General features: G+C 41.8%; 1 protein-coding gene across 1 annotated transcript in view; it reads right to left on the bottom strand.

Moving 5' to 3' along the window:
- LOC137645462 (phosphatidylinositol 4,5-bisphosphate 3-kinase catalytic subunit alpha isoform-like) overlaps positions 1–20,184 on the bottom strand; it is a 99,400-nt gene that overhangs the window by 66,471 nt on the left and 12,745 nt on the right. The window contains exons 2-3 of the mRNA XM_068378267.1: positions 16,882–17,124; positions 9,229–9,423 (exon numbers count right to left, since the gene is read on the bottom strand). Coding sequence (XP_068234368.1) covers positions 9,229–9,423; positions 16,882–17,124 — 438 coding nt within the window. The remainder of the gene's footprint in view (positions 1–9,228; positions 9,424–16,881; positions 17,125–20,184) is intronic.

Here is a 20,184-nt window from a genome sequence, read left to right as displayed (position 1 = left end):
GACCTGTGCCGCCCAGTGAAATACTCCTAGAGCACTATTTCTAAGGAATATAACTGCTATATATTACCAGAGAAAAAAAGCATAGGAATGCCAGGTTGAACCCAGCTCGCTCACCTATATAAGGTGTCGGTATAAAATACTGGGGCGTGATAATTCACAACCAGAGGTCTCGCACTATTTAGATATCTCCTCTTCAAAATCCCCGCCACAGCGAGGTGCCGATCAACACTACTACCACTAACCCAACCCACGCCAGTGACGACACTCCTTTATAGCACTTGTTGTTATTAAGTCCAACATGTTTTTTTCTCGTGTTTACCCTTGGATTTATCATTATTTTATAATCGATGGCTGATTCCCATGATACCCCATCGAAGTTAAGTACTTTATCCATGAGTTTTAGCGAGATTGGGCAGTGTAACCTCTGTTTTTATTAATTGAGAAGTGTTTATATATGAACGGCGTCCCCGTTCTTACCGTTCATGGTTCGGCTCTGCCCTTTTTTCTCGTTAGTTCGTCCGTCATTAATATTTGTTCGAACTTTTAGGAGTTTTTTCCTTACATTTATATAGTACACCGTCTTTATGCTTTCATATAGCATTAATTTTATGTTATCCTATGATATCAGTGTTAGCGTTTCATCAAGAAGTAGGTTATGTTGGTATGCCTGCATTCGTGCATGTTGGTGGATTGCGTCACCTTTGAGATTGTTTCGCTAGTTCTAGGAAGACGACCATCTCACTTATTATTATTAAACCTTTTAGTTTTATTACGCTCCACCTAGTTTTACATTTGGTTCGAGTGGGACTCTCGCGTTTTTTGTTGTTTTTACTGTTCGATCTACCGCTTCAGTAACTAGGTTGGTACCCCTGCTTTCCATCTGCTGATGGCGTCATGCTCCTCCCTTACCACTCGCCCGAGTCCCTCTCTCGCCATATTATTTCTGCATGCCTAACCTTACTTACGTGATTTCGCTTTTAATTCATTAATTATTTTCATGTATTTGTGCATTGATATTATATTTATTGCTTTACTCCGTTATGATCATATTTTTGGGATTTTCATGTCATGTTGAGGGGATCTCCAGTTGGTAGCCCTGTCTACCACTACGCACTGGTGATTCCCCGGTACCATACCCCCCCCCCCCCACAGGTTGGGGAGGCTATTCCATCCCCCCCTCCTCCAGTGTACACCCTTCCTCTCACTCGATGGTTGTTGGTTATGACATACGGGTCAAGTATGCTTGTTCCTCAGTCTTCCCTCAACGTTCCGACATATTGAGGACTGAGTGTACCCACGGGGTGTGACTTAGTCTCATTCATTCGTACCGGGCGGTTTCGTCTCCTCCTCTCCCGTCGCCCCGATTGGCCATCGGTCGGGGGAGGGGTAGGGCCGGGACCACCGGGGACTATCACACGTGATTAGCCGGTATGACTGCACCTTGGTGTAACTTTTGCTTTTAGCTATGGTTGTAAGAATGAGCACTTATATTAGGAGTGTCCCCACCTACGGTACCTCCTGCTATTATCGTCCGCATAGGACTTATTAATATCCCATATCATTATATTATATTCTACATGAATCATTACCTTCGTCCCGGTACCTCCGGTTGGGTAGTGGGGGTTCCATTGGCTCCCCCCGCGCTCTCCCGTGGTACCCTCCCGTCATCAGATATCGGAGCCTCCGGGCTCTTAAATACAAGATCTGTTGACACTGACACAGTTTTGATTAATATCCTCCCTCCGGGAGCCCTATTCAATTACAGACATTAGTTTTAGATCATAACTGGAGTTTTCTATTTATGTATTTTAAGGATGTATCTTTGGTTCCTTTAAGTTTACTTTAAGTTACTTTAAGTTTACTTTAAGTTACTTTAAGTTTACTTTACCAACCCTGTTCCCCGGCCCCGGGGGCCCCGGAACTAGTTTTGATTATATTTATTCATCACTGTTTTTTGCATCCTTTTTCATCCCTTTTTATTTTATACCTCCCTGGTAATGACGGGATGGTATATTCCTCGCTATGACAATATTATTTCATTGATAATCTTAACTTATTACGGAATTGTTTCAACAATGTCTGTTAATTTTTCTAATTTTTTCCCCGGTTACTATACCGGTTCGAAATTTTGTTCATAGCCTTTTGTCCCGATTTCATATCGGTCTATTTTAAGAATCCGGAACACCCGGATCTTTTTAGGTTATTAACCTATTATGGGATACTCACGTATCTGTATTTTATTCTATACTTCCCAAGTAGCGACGGGATAGTGTATTTCAAGCTATGACAATATTATTTCATTGATAACCTTAACTTATTACGGGATTGTTTTAACAATGTCAGTTTATTTATAAGTTTTTCCCCGGTTACTAAACCGGTCCTAGAGTTGTTCATAGCCTTTTGTCCCGGTTTCATATCGGTCTACTTTAAGAACCCGGAACACCCGGATCCTTTTAGGTTACTAACCTATTATGGGACACTCACGTATCTTTATTTTATTCTATACTTCCCAAGTAGCAACGGGATAGTATATTTCTCGCTATGACAATATTTTTTCATTGATAATCTTAACTTATTATGGAATTGTTTTAACAAAGTCAGTTAATTTATGATAAGTTTTTCCCCGGTTACTGTACCGATCTGAAATTTTGTTCATAGTCTTATGTCCCTATTTCATATTGGTCTAATTCAAGAATTCGGAGCATCCGGATCTCTTTAGGTTACTGACCTGCTATGGGATACTTATGTATCTTTATGTTATTCTATACTTCCCCAGTACCGACGGGATAGTATATTTCGCGCTATGACAATATTATTTCATTGATAATCTTCACCTTTTATGGAATTATTTTGACAATGTCAGTTAATTTATGAAAAGTTTTCTCCCCGGTTATTATACCGGTCCGAAATTTTGTTCATAACCTTTTGTCCCGGTTTCATACCGGTCTATTTTAAGAATTCGGAACACCCGGATCTTTTTGGGTTACTACCCTACTATGGGACACTGTAGGTGCCCCTGTCGTTACTATCTATAATTATAACTTCGGTTATATTATTTTGGGATTTTAATTTTATTTCCTTTGTGATTGATCGATTTAAACATTTATTCTCGATCTATTTATTTTACATTCCCAACGGAGTTACCTTGTTCATTAGTAACGATATACCCTCTTTCGGAGCTCGCAGTCTTCCATGACTTCTACCTTGGCGACTCTTTAGATCTGGGTTGGCGGGTTTGCCTGGAGTGTCAGGGCAAAGAGACCCTGTGTCTCTTCCTTTTAGGGTTTTCAAGGAAGCCCGTGGCTAATGTCGGGCCACGTCCCGTTGTCCCTAAAGTTAAAGCTACCTGCCAGCCCTACCAAAGACTCACAGGTCTTCCAAATCACCAAACCAGTTAAGACTTCTCTTGGGTCGAGAGCGAAGCCCGGCCTGAAACCTACGACCCCGGAGGCTCCCTTCGATCCGGCAGCCCTTTCAAGATTGATGCATGGCCTCTCGTGGCATGGTTAGTTTCAACCTGACCTTTCATTAGAAGAGGCCACCGACCGATTCCAGGGATGAGGTAGAAATTTATTTCTATTTGAACACGATGTTGTGCTGATATTTATCCATATATATACATATATATATAATTTACGGACCTCTGTAGCTCACTGGCTCAAACCTCGTGTCACATACCGAGTCACCACGAATTATAGGATGGAAGATTCCTGGTGCCTCTGTGAACTTGACAATTGAATGGAATTATTGCCCATTAGGGGGAAGAGAGAGTGCTAAACCAGATAGCCTCATACAGGGTCTCATTTGTTATGGGCTACCTCAACAGCACAATATATCATCCCGGATGCCTCTAAGCTCCCGGAATTCGTCGAAAGCAATCCGTGGAAGGGGGCCTTGCGCTCTCCCTTCAAAGATGGTAGGTTAACCATCGAAGGGTTTGGCACCCGGACTGTAGAAGATTTTGAATTCTACCCGCCGGGTCTACAGTTCCCTCTCTCTGGTTTCGCATGCCTTACCGAGGAGACACTCGTAAGGTTTGACAAGGTCCCCAAAGAAACCAAAATGTACCCAAAGGGGCAGGCTCAGTCCACCTGGGTCCGGCCCTTAAACGAGTGGGAGTGTGTTAACACTACGTTAACACCTCACAAGAGCCCGTACACGATGTTTCTAGTGGAGGAGTAAACCCCTACTCTGTGTGTCACTAAGATATCGGACCTTGCTCAGCAGGCAATAAACGAGGACAAGCCGTTACCGCAGCTGAAGGAAACGCATCCGTCCTCCCTCCTGTCCCTGGGGGATCACGATTGCTGGACTAACGCCCCGGCGACCTTCACATCGGGTAAATTAAGCGCTGACTGTGCTCCCATTCAGTTCAGTGAGTGGCTACCCAGGCTTCCGGAATCCCTGATATGCCTCGAGCTCGAAGCCTGTATGCGCCTGAGTAGACCTATCAACTCGGCTACAATGGCAGAAAAGACCTCTTTAATGTATGAAGAACAACCACCTTTTAAGGTCTTGACGAAGTCATTACTTCAAACCTTACTGTCTGATTCCTACGACTTCTTTGCGGCCAGACGGCGTTGCTGTAGGCATGTCTTGTCTGAGGCCACTATCAGACATGAGCCTAACAAGCTCATTAAAGCCCCAGTCTGGAGCTGCTAGGGTCAATCAGAGCCTCAAGGTTCGATGGGCTTAGTCCCCAAGCACAAGTTCGAACCGGCCAGCAACCAATCTCGAGGTAGAAAGAGTCTGAGATCTTTCCATTCCTTCCAAACCGGCGGTCCCAACAGGTGGTTCAAACCATCCCGGTGGCACAAGGGAGTCAACCTTTCACTTCGAAGGGTCAACCCCAACAGCAATACGTGCTGGTTCCTCAGTCCCAAGTAGCAACTACCTCCTATGCTACTTCCCCAGCCCTTAGGCCCACCTTTGAAACTCAGGGTGCTTTCCAGGGTTACCAGCGCCCCAGAGGCGCTAGCTCGAGAGGAACTTTTCGCAACAGCTACTCTCGAGGCCGAGGAGGTAAATCCGCAGCAAATCATTGGGAGTTCTCAGGTAGGGGTAGGACTTTACATCTTCCGGAACCGTTGAACGTTCAACATTTGGGCTTTCAGTATAATTTCCAAAGGTCTGGGGTGGAGCTGGATAGAAAGGCCCCCTCCACCAACCAGTTTTCATCAACATCCAACGGAAGAGCTAGTCTTATATGAAAACGATTTATTGCAAAAGGAAGCAATAAAGAAAGTAAATCGTTTGTAATTTCAGGATCACTTGTTCAGCGGGCCAAAGAAAGACTCAGAATAGCGAAGAGTAATCCTAGACCTGTCGCTTCTGAATTCTTACATTTAATGCGACAAGTTTCACATGCTGACCATCTCTCAGGTGCGGACCTTGCTTCTCTGTGGGGCCGTCACCTCCTCTATGGATCTTGCAGACGTTTGCTATCATGTTCCGAAAGCAAGGCATTTTCGTCCGTTTCTAGGCTTCAACTAGGCAAACTGCCTCACAGCAACTACAGAGTGATAATCTCTTACAACAGTTTTGGTTCCAAATCAACTTCGAGAAATCTCGTTTGGTCCCGAGGACAAGTTTCAATGGTTAGGATTCAATGGGTTCTATGCTCCCACACTCTGTCTCCCAACAGCCAAGAGGAACGATATAGCAAAACACAATACGTTTTCTCAAAAGACAAATTGTCTTCCAGAAGAAATCAAGAGAGAATCCTGGGTGCCCTCCAGTTTGCCTCAGTAACAGATATACTACTGAAGGCCAGACTGAAAGATATAAGCCGAGTATGGTGCTTCAGGAAAACGAGTAATATCGAGACAAAGGGCTCGACTCCAACCAATTCTGAAGAAAAGACTTCAACCATGGACAAAGGTCAAAATCTGGCAAATCCGTTTCCTTACAATATCCACCCCCAAGCTCTTCATTTACACAGACGCCTCCCTAACAGGCGGGGGGGGGGGGGGGGGGGGGGAATACTCTCAGTACAAGAAAGTCCTGGGACTATGGTCGACAATATTCCGCCAACTTCATATCAATGTTTTAGAGGCCATGGCGGTATTTTTTACCTTAAGCAACCGGCTCCAGCCAAAAGCCAACATATCAGGTTTCTTCTAGATAGATAGTGGCGGACGCACTTTCAAGGACAACTCCGCTGGAGTCGGAGTGGTCACTAGACCCAATGTCCTTCAGTTGGATTCTTTCTCAGGTTCCGGATCTCCAGATAGATCTGTTTGCAACAAAGTCCAACTACAAACTAGAGTGCTACGTAGCTCCCAGCCCGGATCCTCGGGCTTACGCCACAGACGCAATATCATTAGTCTGGAACACTTGGGAGAGAATTTACCTATTCCCACCAATAAATCTGTCGATGAAAGTGTTAGACAAGCTCAGGACTTTCAAAGGCCAAGTTGCTCTAGTAGCCCCCATCTGGCCCAAGCACAACGGGTTTCCCCTTCTGGTGGAACTGGGTCTCCGCCTCGACAGATCCCCAATCCAATACTAACACAAGCAGTACAACTCGCTGTGTGTTAGCTTCCTCAAATTCAGAATTCCCTACCTTTCTGGACTTTATGAAATTTGCAGCTCAAGAGGTGCAGATATTGATCCTCAAATACGTTATTTTTAGAATCAGATAAGAGGGGATCCACCCTTCGACAGTATGATTCGGCTGTTATGAAACTTGCCAGTTTTTAAGGGACTCAAAGGTTGAGACGATGACTATGAATCTGACAGTAACCTTCTTCAGAATTTTATTTGAATCAGACTTAGCGACTTGTACTATTACCACAAATTAAGTCAGCCTTGAAGGTTTTACAATTGGCTTTAATATTGCCCTTACAGATTCATACTTCTCATCCATCCCGAGAACCTGCGCCAGGTTGAAACCATCAACTCACCCTAGCTCAGTTTCCTGGTTTCTGAATGACGTACTTAAGTTGGCTTCAGACACTCTTAACGAGACTTGCCATTATATTCCATTGGTTAGGAAATCCTTGTTCTTAATGAACCTGACTTCTGGCGCCAGAATATCAGAACTCTCAACCTTGTCTAGAGATCCAGGTCATATTGAATTTCTCTCGTCAGGGGAAGTACTCCTTTCCCCTGACAAAAGATTTTTAGCGAAAATGAGGACCCCCAGGACAGACGGTTCCCCTGGAAGATTGTCCCACTTCCGCAGGACCCATCTTTATGTCCAGTAAACACTCTGGAAGCCTACTTAAACATATCTCCCGTTCAGTCCTCGGGGCCCTTACCCATTAGAGAAGGTGAAGAACCATCATCCTGAAAGGACTCAGACAGAAGATTCTGCATTTCATTAACGGGCTACCTAGAATCATTCCCACATCACTCCCTCACGTCCATGATATATGAGCTGTAGCTACCTCAGTTAATTACTATGAACTTTACTGGACTCACTAAATATACAGGCCGGAAGTCTCCAACAGTATTTAAACGCCACTGCTTAAAAACCTCTGGAAGCCTTATATTTGCTACAGTGGCAGCAGGGAATGTGATTCCTCCTGAACATAGTGAACCTTAATCAACTATGTCTTGCTATTCTCTTACCTGTTATTTTGGATTTTATTTTACTTCCTCAGGTATTGTTCCAAGATTTGGGACCATTTCTCTGGTACTATTTCACTGGGCGGCACAGGTCGGAGCCCAGAAAAGGGATTTTGACGAAGGAAAAATCTATTTCTGGGCGAGAGACCTGTGCCGCCCAGTGAACCCTCCCTTGACTTCCCTCCCAACATGGGCCCCAAACCTTGGGTGCTATGAAGAGTGACGTCACTGGCGTGGGTTGGGTTAGTGGTAGTAGTGTTGATCGGCACCTCGCTGTGGCGGGGATTTTGAAGAGGAGATATCTAAATAGTGCGAGACCTCTGGTTGTGAATTATCACGCCCCAGTATTTTATACCGACACCTTATATAGGTGAGCGAGCTGGGTTCAACCTGGCATTCCTATGCTTTTTTTCTCTGGTAATATATAGCAGTTATATTCCTTAGAAATAGTGCTCTAGGAGTATTTCACTGGGCGGCACAGGTCTCTCGCCCAGAAATAGATTTTTCCTTCGTCAAAATCCCTTTATTAAGTGTACATAACATTATTAGCACCGATACGTTTTTATATCTACCGTCTCCTCTCCCCTCTGCCTCCACCCACTACAAGCTCAAGTCACGTCACTCCAAAGGTAAATAAAATTTAATTTTTCCTTTACAGTATAGTATATAAATTTCATTTATACCTGTAATGTTATGTAATTATATACTGTACAGTACATGTATATTATATATAAGTATACTGTAGTACAGTGCTTACTATACCATTTTGTTACATACTAATTTTCAATAATTTTACCTCGGGTTTTGCACGCATTAGCTATTCTATTGCCCGTCATACGACATTTTCACCATACGATACCAACTCCGGAACGGATTAATGTCGTATGGTGGGGGCCTACTGCATATATGTATACGATAAAAACACACAAGAGAATAAACTAAACAGAAAAACAATCAAGGCAAGTCTTTGTGGGAGAGAAAGGCAGCATGTCCATCCTCTACCGAGCCATAAAGTAAAGTGGTTACTCAGCCGAGAAGTGTGAGTGAGCGGGGTAGCCAGTCTACCCCACCCCCACCCGCTAACTAGCGGATGGGGTAGTTATCCCTCACTAAAATTATCATGGCTCGTCTTTCAGCTACGCCGAAAGTATACCCCTATAAATAGCGGAGGGTTTGCATTTACGTCGGAACAAGATAAAAATAAAGACAAATGATGATGATTAAAAAACAAAATATTTTAGGGGAAAATACAAAATATGGATGGAACAACAATCTAAACATTGATGCATCTCAAACAAAGTTTGAACTGTACCACTGGCCACAAAAAGAGGGACCCCAATGAGTGATAGTGATGGAGGCAATACAATTTTCTAGCATTTAGAGATGTTTGAAGGTTTGAAGACAATGAGAAAACAAACAAATTATTTATCAAAGTTTCCATACCATAGCATTGTCGATAAAACTTCATCCTCAGTAACATTTATTCAGAGGAAAACCAAGATATATTTCTAAATGTATTTCCACTCAGCAGTAGAGAAATACTGTACAATTAACTCTCCCCTATAAGTCTTGCTATTTTCTTTTATATTTCAAACATAAAGTACCATTTATGAAACTAAAACACTAATTTTGCATAAGAAAATTTTCATAACTAACCACTTTTTCTTTCTTCTTTTGACGCTTTTCTGCACAAATTGACAGGCAAAGGCGAGCACCACGAGGAATCTCCTGGATGGGAAGTTCAAACTGGAGCCATTCTCCCCATTTCGGATTAGTACAAACCTCATGACGAGTTTTTCGCACCTGACAAAGTTGCTCACCACCATGAAAAACACCTGCTTGTACATAAATCTAACGAGAAAAAAAAAAAAAATCTATTACAGACTTGAAAAAATATTGTTTATTGTAAAAGTATGTGCATGCATATACCAATAAAATGAATTTTCATATAAATACAGTATGACAAATTTGGAAATACTTTTTATATTTTTCTTAACAATACAACCCTTGAGCTCTTTATAGTGGATATTATTTCACCATATGCTGAAAACTAGCCAAAAAACTTTTTAGCGAGGTATAACTACCCACCGCTGGTTAGCAAGGGGGGGGTTATGTAGCAGTAGTTGCCACACTCGCACTCAGCGGGCGTCAACGACCTTCGATGTCAGGATGCCAAAAAACTTCATATCAATCAATCAATCAATCAATCAATCACACTCACTGGTTTTAAATTACAGGCAGGATTTTCCCGGGGTTTAGGTGATGGCGGGTCAGGTATGTGTAAAGAGCTCAAGGGTTCTTTAGCTATGTAAAATACAAATTATTTCTAAATTTGTCATTTGTTCCGACACAAATACAAACCCCTTCGCTCTTTACAGTGGAGACTCCCCCTTAGGTGGGTGGAAGTTCCAAACCTAAGTGGCTGGTTCCTGTCACTGGGAGTTAATTTGTGCTACACACGAGCTTAACAGATACACCCTGACACCTCACCAATTCTTTGAATGTGTGAGAGATTTAACTGCCTGGGCAATTCAGAGAATGTGTGAGAACTCAACAATGGGACTTGATCAGGTAAAATAATATTTAGAGGTAAACTTCAAACTTAACTTAAGACATTGCTCGATTCCACATCATAGGGATATCGGAGACATAACAAATAAGTGGATACTGTATATCAGGTTGCACAAGGGACGATGGTACCCACCTGCAGTTAGAAAAGGTCAGCTTGCAGAGTTCCTCGGTTACTGCACCCCTAGATAGGGGAAAATGAAAGAAAAAAAGGCCAGTCACTCATACATTCATTCTAGTCTATACCAGGTAACATATGCCTCAACCAACTACTATTTTTCCTGTAAGGGAGCTGAGGTGCTTGCAACCATGTATTGTGCAGCCACCAAAGAGCCTATGGAGAAAGTGTCCAGGGTCCGGTGGGTTACGGCTTGCAGGTACTGGGCTGTGAAGGTTGTTTGACACTTCCACAAGCCCACTTGTAATACCTGCAACACAGAGAAGTTCTATTTGAATGCCAGGGACGTGCTTATACCCCTAATGTCATGAGCTCTGGGTCTTCGAGTCTGAGGATTAGAGCCTGGAACAAGAGCTCTCTCAATCACTTGCCTAATTCAGGGAGATAGTATTGCATGTTATTTTCCTCTTGACCCTGCCCGTGCTGACGAAAAGACTTAATAACAGTTGATCTGGATCTGTTACAGAAAGAAAACTCTTAATACGGATGAGCCTAACTTCTGACTGAGGGCAGGAGCGCTCAAAGCTCGGTATGAGAAGGGAAAATTTCATCGAGGTGGAAATGTTAACTCCTTTCATTCCAAAGGTGAGCCTCAAGGTTGAGCAATAGCCTTTCACCGCCAAGATCAAGCAGGGTTACAGTAGTGGCTTCGAGAGGAGCGATACTCCTTCCACGACACCAACCACAAAAAATAGACCACTTTGTCAGGTATACATCAGCTGAAGAGTCCCGAAGGTATCCAGATATCTTTTATGCAACTGGTTGTGAAAAGTCTCTCTTCGAGAGAGGTTGCATAACCACCAGGTATAAAGTCATAGCAAAGCTAAGGATTTGTGGAATATTCTTGAATGCAGTTATTTGAGTAGTTCGGGAATAAGTGGTAGGTCTCTCGGAGCTTCTGTGAGAAAATTTAGAAGTCCAGGAACCATTCTACTGTACATGCTGCCACATCGGAACTATGAGGGTCATCAAGAGATCTTGCGGTGCCCTTACTTTACTTACAAGTTGTTTTACTAGGCAAAATGAGTGAAATGCATAAACGTCCAGGTATATTATTAGACGAATGTGTTATTGTGCACCCCGGTTGACACCAGTGAAAATATATATGAGAAAACTTGAGGTGCTGTGGACAGGTCGAAGCACAGAACTTTGAACTGGTATACAGTGAACCCTCGCTACTTCGCGGTTCGACCATCGCGGATTCACCACTTCGCGGATTTTTTTCATAACCCATGTCTATACATATACTGTATTGCGGATTTTCCGGAAATATCGAAAATACCGCGATGTGACCGATGGTGCGAGATTGGAGAAAGTAAGGAAAATTGAATCATGATTGATTTTCAATATAAATGAAACTTTGAGGAGCAACAAAGATATCATTTGTTAGAGAGATAGAGAGAGGTAAGGAATGGGAGGTAGTGAAAAGTAGCCCACACAGAGAGAGAGAGAGAGGTAGAGAGAGAGAGAGAGGTAGAGAGAGAGAGAGAGGTAGAGAGAGAGAGAGAGAGAGGTAGAGAGAGAGAGAGAGAGATAGGTAGAGAGAGAGAGAGAGAGATAGAGGGGGGTTTAAATGTAATAAACAAAAAAATTTGATAGGTTATAACACATTGGTGCTTATGTAATATCAACTGTATACTGTAGACGGTTTGAATAAGTTAAGAAATGGTATAAATGATACTTTGTTAGTGTATTCGTACACACTCAAGAGCGGCAGCTAGATGACAGCTGATCTAATCACAGCCAAAAGTAAAAAAAAAAAAGTCAACAATACTCGATTTTTAAAACACACCCGAAATTTAAAAACAAAAGTACACGCTTTCTTAATGTGCAATTAACTATTTAAAGAGTGGCAATTTTCTAGAATAAAATGACATTTCCCAAAAAATAGTGGTTTGCTGATGAAATCGGATGCCCTATTTTTGGCTATGATTGAAATGGATGTAGACTCGGCCTAATTATTTCATTTCGTATTTAATTGACACTAAGAAAACTAATTTTAGTTTCTTCATCTAAATGTAAGTATTGTATAACACGAAGAGAGAGAGAGAGAGAGAGAGAGAGAGAGAGAGAGAGAGAGCCTTACCTTACCTTATTGCCTTATTTTTTGTTTGGGTTCCCCCAGGTCCCTCAGTGTGAGGCACCTCGTATATCCACCAGAGAGTTGCTAATACATCTTCCAGTGTATTTTGCATCTTCCAGTCTTGGATGGTCTGGGATGCATCTTAGGTATTTATCGAGCTGATTTTTAAACGCATCTACGCTCACTCCTGATATGTTTCTTAGATGAGCTGGCAGCACATTAAATAGTCGCTGCATTATCGATGCTGGTGCGTTGTGGATTAATGTCCTGTGCGCCTTTCTCAGTTTACCTGGAATGCTTTTTGGCACTATTAATCTACCTCGGCTTGCTCTTTCTGATACTTTAAGCTCCATGATGTTTTCAGCAATTCCTTCTATTTGCTTCCATGCTTGTATTATCATGTAGCGTTCTCTTCTCCTTTCTAGACTGTATAGTTTTAAAAATTGCAGTCTTTCCCAGTAATCAAGGTCCTTAACTTCTTCTATTCTAGCAGTATAGGACCTTTGTACACTCTCTATTTGCGCAATATCCTTTTGGTAGTGTGGGTACCATATCACATTGCAGTACTCGAGTGTACTACGCACATAAGTTTTGTAAAGCATAATCATGTGTTCAGCTTTTCTTGTTTTAAAGTGTCTGAATAACATTCCCATTTTTGCTTTACATTTAGCCAACAGTGTTGCTATTTGGTCGTTGCATAACATATTCCTATTTAAAATTACACCAAGGTCTTTAATTGCTTCCTTGTTTGTGATTGTCTCATTATTAGGTCCCTTGTATGCATACACCATTCCTTCTCTGTTTCCATAATTTATTGATTCAAATTTATCGGAGTTAAATACCATCCTATTTATCTCCGCCCATTCATATATTTTGTTTAGATCTCTTTGTAGTGAGTTCCTATCTTCATCACAAGTAATTTCTCTACTTATTCTTGTGTCATCGGCGAAACTTCTCACTACGGAGTTTTCAACATCACAGTCTATGTCTGAGATCATAATAACAAATAGCAGTGCAGCTAATACCGTACCTTGGGGCACACCAGATATTACCTGGGCTTCATCTGATTTCTCGTCATTTGCAACCACTATCTGTTTTCTGTTTTGCAGGAATTCTTTTACCCATTTTCCTATCTTCCCCACAATATTATGCTTTCTCATTTTTTTCTCCAATATGTTATGGTCTACCTTGTCAAAGGCTTTTGCAAAATCTAGATAGATCACATCTGTGTCTTTTTCATATATCATATTATTGTATATGTTTTCATAGTGAGCTATCAGTTGGGTCTGTGTACTTTTTCCAGGTACGAAACCGTGTTGACCCATATTAAACAAATTATTTTTGACCAAATGGTTCATTATTTTCTTTTTTATTACCCTCTCATACACTTTCATAATATGTGATGTTAGACTAACAGGTCTATAATTGCTTGCCTCTAGTCTTGATCCACTTTTGAAGATAGGGGTTATATAAGCTAATTTATGTTTAACATATATCTCGCTCATATCTATACTCTGTCTTAGCAGTATTGCAAGTGGCTTCGCGATAGTGTTTGCAGTTTTTTTTAACAAAATCGCTGGAACTCCATCTGGTCCGGCTGCCGATCCATTTTTAATTTCGTTTATAGCCGTGACAATATCTGCTTCATTAATATCTATATCCGTTAGATATTCAACATTTTCTTCTCTCATTTCTGTTTCATTATTCTCATTCGCAATTCTTGGCGTGAACTCACTCTTATATTTTTCTGCTAATATGTTGCATATTTCCTTTTTTTCATTCGTTAGCCGTCCTTCAATTCTTAGAGGGCCTATTTCTATTCTCCTTTTATTCATCTTTTTTGCATAGGAGTATAGTACTTTGGGGTTTCTTTTTATATTTTGAAGTGTCCTTTCTTCTAAGTCCCTTTTTTCATTTTCTTTCGACTGTATAATCTTTTGTTCTGCATTTTCTATCTTACATTTTATTTCCCTCATTTTCCACACATTTTTTTCTTTTGCAAGATTTTTCTTCCACTTTTTAATTTTCTGAAATAAGATCCTTCTGTCTCTTGGTATGCACGTCTTTTGTTTATTGTTTTTTTTCGGTACATATTTTTCAACAATTTTCTCCAGTATTTTGTACAGTATATCCGTATTTACCTGTATATTATCACTTATAAATACATTTTTCCATTCTTTATCCAGTTCTTCATTTATTTCTGACCATTTTATATTCTTACTGTAAAAGTTATATTTTCCATATCCTTCCCAAAGTTTTGTGTTTTTATTAATTCTGTGATCACTTGCTTTGGAATGAACTATCAATTCTATGACATTGTGGTCTGAAATTCCCGTGTTATACACTATTATTTCTTTAACATAATTCACCTCATTCACAAATACTAGATCTAGGACATTTTCCTTTCTTGTTGGAATGTGGTTTATTTGTTGCATATTATGTTCTAATAGCATATCTTGAAGAGAGAGAGAGAGAGAGAGAGAATGAATCAGCTGTTGTAATCAAATGGCGTGTTTTTGTTTCGTGAGAATTTCATCGCCACGACTATAACAACAACATACTGTACTGAACTTTACAGTATTATACAGACTACTGTAATATGATAAAGTAAAATATTTGTAATCTATTTTATATGAAATGGGGCTATTTTTGTTTTGTTTAAAATTTACATTTACGTATGTAAAACAACTCTCTCTCTCTCTCTCTCTCTCTCTCTCTCTCTCTCTCTCTCTCTCTCTCTCTCTCTCTCTCTCTCTCTCTCTCTCTCTCTCTCGTAGATTGTTTTCCTGCTTTGCTACGTATGTATGATTTTATATAGATACGGTAAATAATATTTGTAATAACATATTTTATAAAAGCTTTTACTGTAATATCATTATTTATCACTTTCATCATGCGGGTTAAATTCCTTAGTTTGTTTACTGAGCGTACTTTATGACGCCGTCGTTTCAGGCGGCGTCATAAAGAAAAAAAATTTCATTTGGAAGTCCTAAGAAAAATTAAGTAAAACATTAGTAATAACCAAATCAACATACTGTACTGAATAATCAATATAATTGATGCAAAAACTAACCTATAAACAGATGTGTAAATGCGTTTGTTTCTTCATTAGGATCAGAGATAAACGTAAACAAAACATTGGTTGCCATTTTTTATCGTGCTTTTTGGCGTGTTTAGGAAACGCATGATATAAAGTCGCCTTTAATATTTGTGCCTGTTTTAGTTTAGGGTACTGTATTACATGCATTAAGTGTTCTGTACATTAAAGGGTAGTTTGTTAACAGTACTACGTACAAGGGAAGGTTTTAAAAGTCTGAATATACTTGTTAAATAAATAGGTAAATATGGTGTTACTACTTCGCGGATTTTCACCTATCGCGGCCGCGTCTGGAACCTATCTACCGCGATAAACGAGGGTTCACTGTACTCTGTTGTTGAAGACAAACCTTAAATACCTCCATTATGATTGACGGACTGGGATCTTGAAGTATGCGTCTTTGAGGTCTAGCATTGATCATGAAATCTGATGATCCTTAGTGCCTTTCTGGGAACAGGAAGGCACTGACAACAAGCACTACGAACCTCCTCTTCACACTTGGCAGCCGCAGAGCCTCCTTCCTCCGACGGAGCAAAATGATGTCTATGGAATGCTAACTTCCTCAGGGTTATACTGATGTCACCATCACCAAGCCACACATACAAGGGAAGAAACAGCAGAGAAGATTGCTACCTAACAGAAAGAAGAATGTGGATATGAGCAGGTTGCATGGACTACTGTCACCCAGTTAGTTATTGGGAAACAGCCATAAAACCGTTCTTCTAAAAGAAAAAACTAATATTAAACCAGCTAATTGAGGGTGAAAGTAGTACGTGTTGTGTCTGTACTACCCAGTGGCTGAAAACAATGTGGGAGCTAAGTGACTTGTCAGATGGAAAGGGCTTACTCAATACCCCTCCAGCTAACTAACGCCACCTCGTTAAGTTTCAACATCCATATCCAGCTTTGCTGAAAGCATACTCCTATTAAAAGATGAAAGTTTGTATTTGTGTAGGAACCCATCACTATCCTAGAGATCTTACTAGAAAACTTATATATGTAAGGATAGTGTCCAAATTACTCTTGAATTGGGTGCAACTAGTTAATTAATCTATTCTCAGTTAAAATACAACTAAATTCTTGGTCTTTTGGACAATCGATCCACTAACCACCCCTGCTGCTTTGTTTCAGTGAATAGTACATACCCTATTTCTCATTTTTGGTATCTTTCTCAAAGATTTTTACTTGTGACATTAAGTTATTCTACTCTTTTGTCTGATGTGAACTGAATTATATAGAAATATATTTCTGATAGAGAAATGCATCCTAATCCCTTATAATTTTTCTTATGCTTATAGAAGTTTCAGTCAATAATAAGTATTTTCTACTGCAGCTTTGATAAATAAAAATAAACCAAATACAAAATACAGGGCATAGTCTCACCTTCTGAGCATCTCGAACACTGACATAGGTTGCAGAAAGTATGTGCACCTTCAATCTTCCATCCATACTAGGATGCCACAGCGATAGGGGTTGCACTTCTGGTATGGCTGGGAGTTCACTGGTAGGTGTTCTTACAAAGGATGGATCAATAAACTCAAAAGTATTCAGAGAAGCATACAGCTCACCACGAGAAACAAGACAGAATTGTGGAGTTTTCCCACGTGACAACCACACTCTTACGGTCTAAAAAGAGAAGAAAATGGATAAAAATGACAAATTTGGAAGTGAATTGTATTTTTCCCTAACTATACAAACATGAGTCCCTTACATAGAAGAATAAAAACAGCAGAGCTGAAATACAGCAGTTAAAAATTCTAACGAAGTGTCAACAACTGGCCGGTAGTTACTGGTCCAGTAGCAGGAGAAGCACTGCCCCCTTGCTTGCTAACAGACAAACCTCTCTGATTGCATACTGGAATGGAAAAATTAACCCACAGTGTCGATGTCCATACCGAGGTATGTAAGTCTTCACATGGGAAATAACAATGACTAATTTTGATTCACCACAATCCCTAGATCGTGACAAAACAAGAGAGCCCAGTCTCGGTGAAGGAGAAGCCAATCATCCAGGTAACAAAGGAGACAAATGCCATTGGTATGTGCCCATGCGGAAACCAAAGTGAATACTCTTGTAAAAGACTTGCAAAGCCATGGACAGTCCGCAGCAAAGTACCTGGAACTACTATACTTTGTTGACCACCACTATTCGAAGGTATTTCCTGGAAGAAGGATGAACTGGGCTCTGAAAGTATGAATTCTTCAAGTAAAAGTCATCATGAAGTCCTATGGCCTGATTGATTGCCTGACCGTACCTGCAGTTTATAACATAAACTCGTTCAATGTCTCCAGCCTCCAGACACCTTCCCTTCAGAAAGAGTCAACTGAAGAAACCTTGGGAGCCGTTGTCGGAGCCGTTGTCGACCTCCTGGAAAGTGCCCTTCTCCAGCATAGCCTGGACTTCTGCCCGAAGGGTGAGATTTTTTGCCGATCCCTGGCAATATGATGGTGGAATCAGTGGAGGGGGAGAGCTGTTGAATGAGAAGAGGTACCCTAAATGGAGGACACCTACAGTCAATTCCTCACCTCTATGGTACCCCCCACCTCCTCTAACTGGCTTGCAGGCATTCTCCCACTGGTAGAATTGGGGGGGATGGAGGTGGGCCATTGTCGGTCTTCTGCGATTGTCTCTGTGGCTGCAAAACTTATGTTGCAGCCTTCACTTGCACAGAGGTGAAGGAGGACTGCAGTTGGCAGGAGACAGCGTGGTGCAGGAGTGAATTCTGACTATCCTTCCTACATGTCGCGGTCGTAGCTTCTACTTTATCCACAGGGAAGAGAGATGGTCCCCTTAACGAGGCATTGCGTAAATAAAGTTTTTCCCTGTGATCAATCTGCTAAGGAAATCTAGCAGCCACGATGTCACGTCTCTTAAGGACCTGGACCCAGTTGGCCCATTGGTTAGCCACTTGATAGGTGAGGAATTCTGTGGACCTTGCTCCAGTAAGGACCACATCAATTATGGCTCACCTTGTATCTGGGTTAGAAGAGTTGCCATGGTTGTGGCACTGAAATAGAGATGGAGGGCGTCACTAACCAATCAGTCAATACCCCCATTCCAGGGGAAGGGGGAAGAAGAAAATGCCCTTTGTCTCCAGAAATACTTCCGCTGTCTGACAAATACTGGGGGAATTAAACGAGAGGATTTCCCCGTCTTCAAAGAATCCTTTACCATGGAAACCTGGACATATACCTTGTCTATTGGTTCCACAGCCAAGATTGACTATGGACACTGAAAACAAGGTCTAAAGCTACCGGTGGAGACGGACTTCCCTTCCTTGGTATCCAGAGCCTTGAATCCAGCTGGGTCAGGAAGGATCCCAACAAATCCCATGGAGTCATCGTCAAAATCGAAACTTGGAGACCATACCCTGCGGGCAGCCCTGAGAGAGGCCATTGTTGTGCTCTCGGACTCCCGCTTTAAGAGAGAACTGAGAATGAATGGCTGCTGATGGTGTTGCTTTGGTAGCCTCCTCTACAGTCTTTGAATCCTGGGAGATCTGATGTCCATTGGAGGAGCTCAGTTCCTCTTTGGCTTTGATTTTGTATCTTTGGTTTCCCTCCAAAGCAAAGCCTGCACCAATGGTGAAAGGTGGCTTTTGGGACGTCTCCTGTCCTCTAATAGTTCTGTCTCTTTCATTGCAGTTGCATGCCTACTCAGTTCCTCCACCCTTCGTCTCTTAGTGGAGGGATAGAGTGGATGTATCATATTTCAGAGGTACAAGCCGATAATTATCCACCGGGGGTAACTTCCCTGGGGCATAAAGAGCCTAGAGGAATGGGTTATCTGAACCCTTTTCCTGTTGTGCCTCCTATCGTCCAACTTCACTAGAACCAGATATAGATCAAAGAACCTCAGGTCAAACTCCTACGGATAGCCTTTGTTACCTATGGTTCTGGGACGGGCGATGCCTTAGGTGCAGGACCGCTGGTTTCGATGCATCTGGGGGTTGTTTGTCCAGAAGGGGCCTCCAATAAGCCATGAGAGGATGCACGTTCTAAATAAAAACATTCTCAAGAATCACATGAAGATGACGTGCGTCTGAAAGACAGACACCTATGCGAGGTGTGTCTACGTGAAGCGTGTTTGGGCGAAGCTTGCCCATGCGAATGCGTCCAGAAGGCGAACAATCAGGTGAATTGCATCCAGGAAGGGAGCATGAATCAGCATGTCTAGAGGTAGTTCTTCTGGGCGAGTACTGTTGCGAGGCAAGCGATGGTCTGGTAGATGTATAATTGTTGAAGGCGCATGCTGGAGAAGCTCATCTGGAATGATTGTGTCTGGATGTGGCACTAGACTTAAATGTGAAGCGCATCCAGGTGAGGTGTGTTTGGCTGAGTCACACGCAGGCGAAGCGCGTCTGGGTGAATCATCATCAGAAGTCTCCCTTCAGGTTGAGGTGTGTCTGGAGTTTGGGTGAGGAGTGTCTGGGTGAAGCCCCTCTGGATGAAGAACTCTCTACAGATTCTTGTCGGGTTGAGGTGCACTTGATGAGGCACCTAGCGATGATGCGCTTCTGGGAAAGGCTCATCCAAGATCCTTTTCTGAAGAGGCAGGATCTGGCAGATGATGAAGATCAACCCTGCAAGCATACTCCTAAGAACTACACTCAAAGGAGAACTCCTTCAACAATGGCAAGGTTCAGGCACTTGCTTCCTTGAGACTCCATCCAGAGAAGGAGCTGA

This window comes from Palaemon carinicauda, chromosome 8, assembly GCF_036898095.1.
Source record: "Palaemon carinicauda isolate YSFRI2023 chromosome 8, ASM3689809v2, whole genome shotgun sequence".
In the NCBI taxonomy this organism is placed as follows: Eukaryota; Metazoa; Arthropoda; class Malacostraca; order Decapoda; family Palaemonidae; genus Palaemon; species Palaemon carinicauda.
Note: the sequence above shows the minus strand (reverse complement) of the source record. Positions and strands in the feature narration are given on the sequence as shown.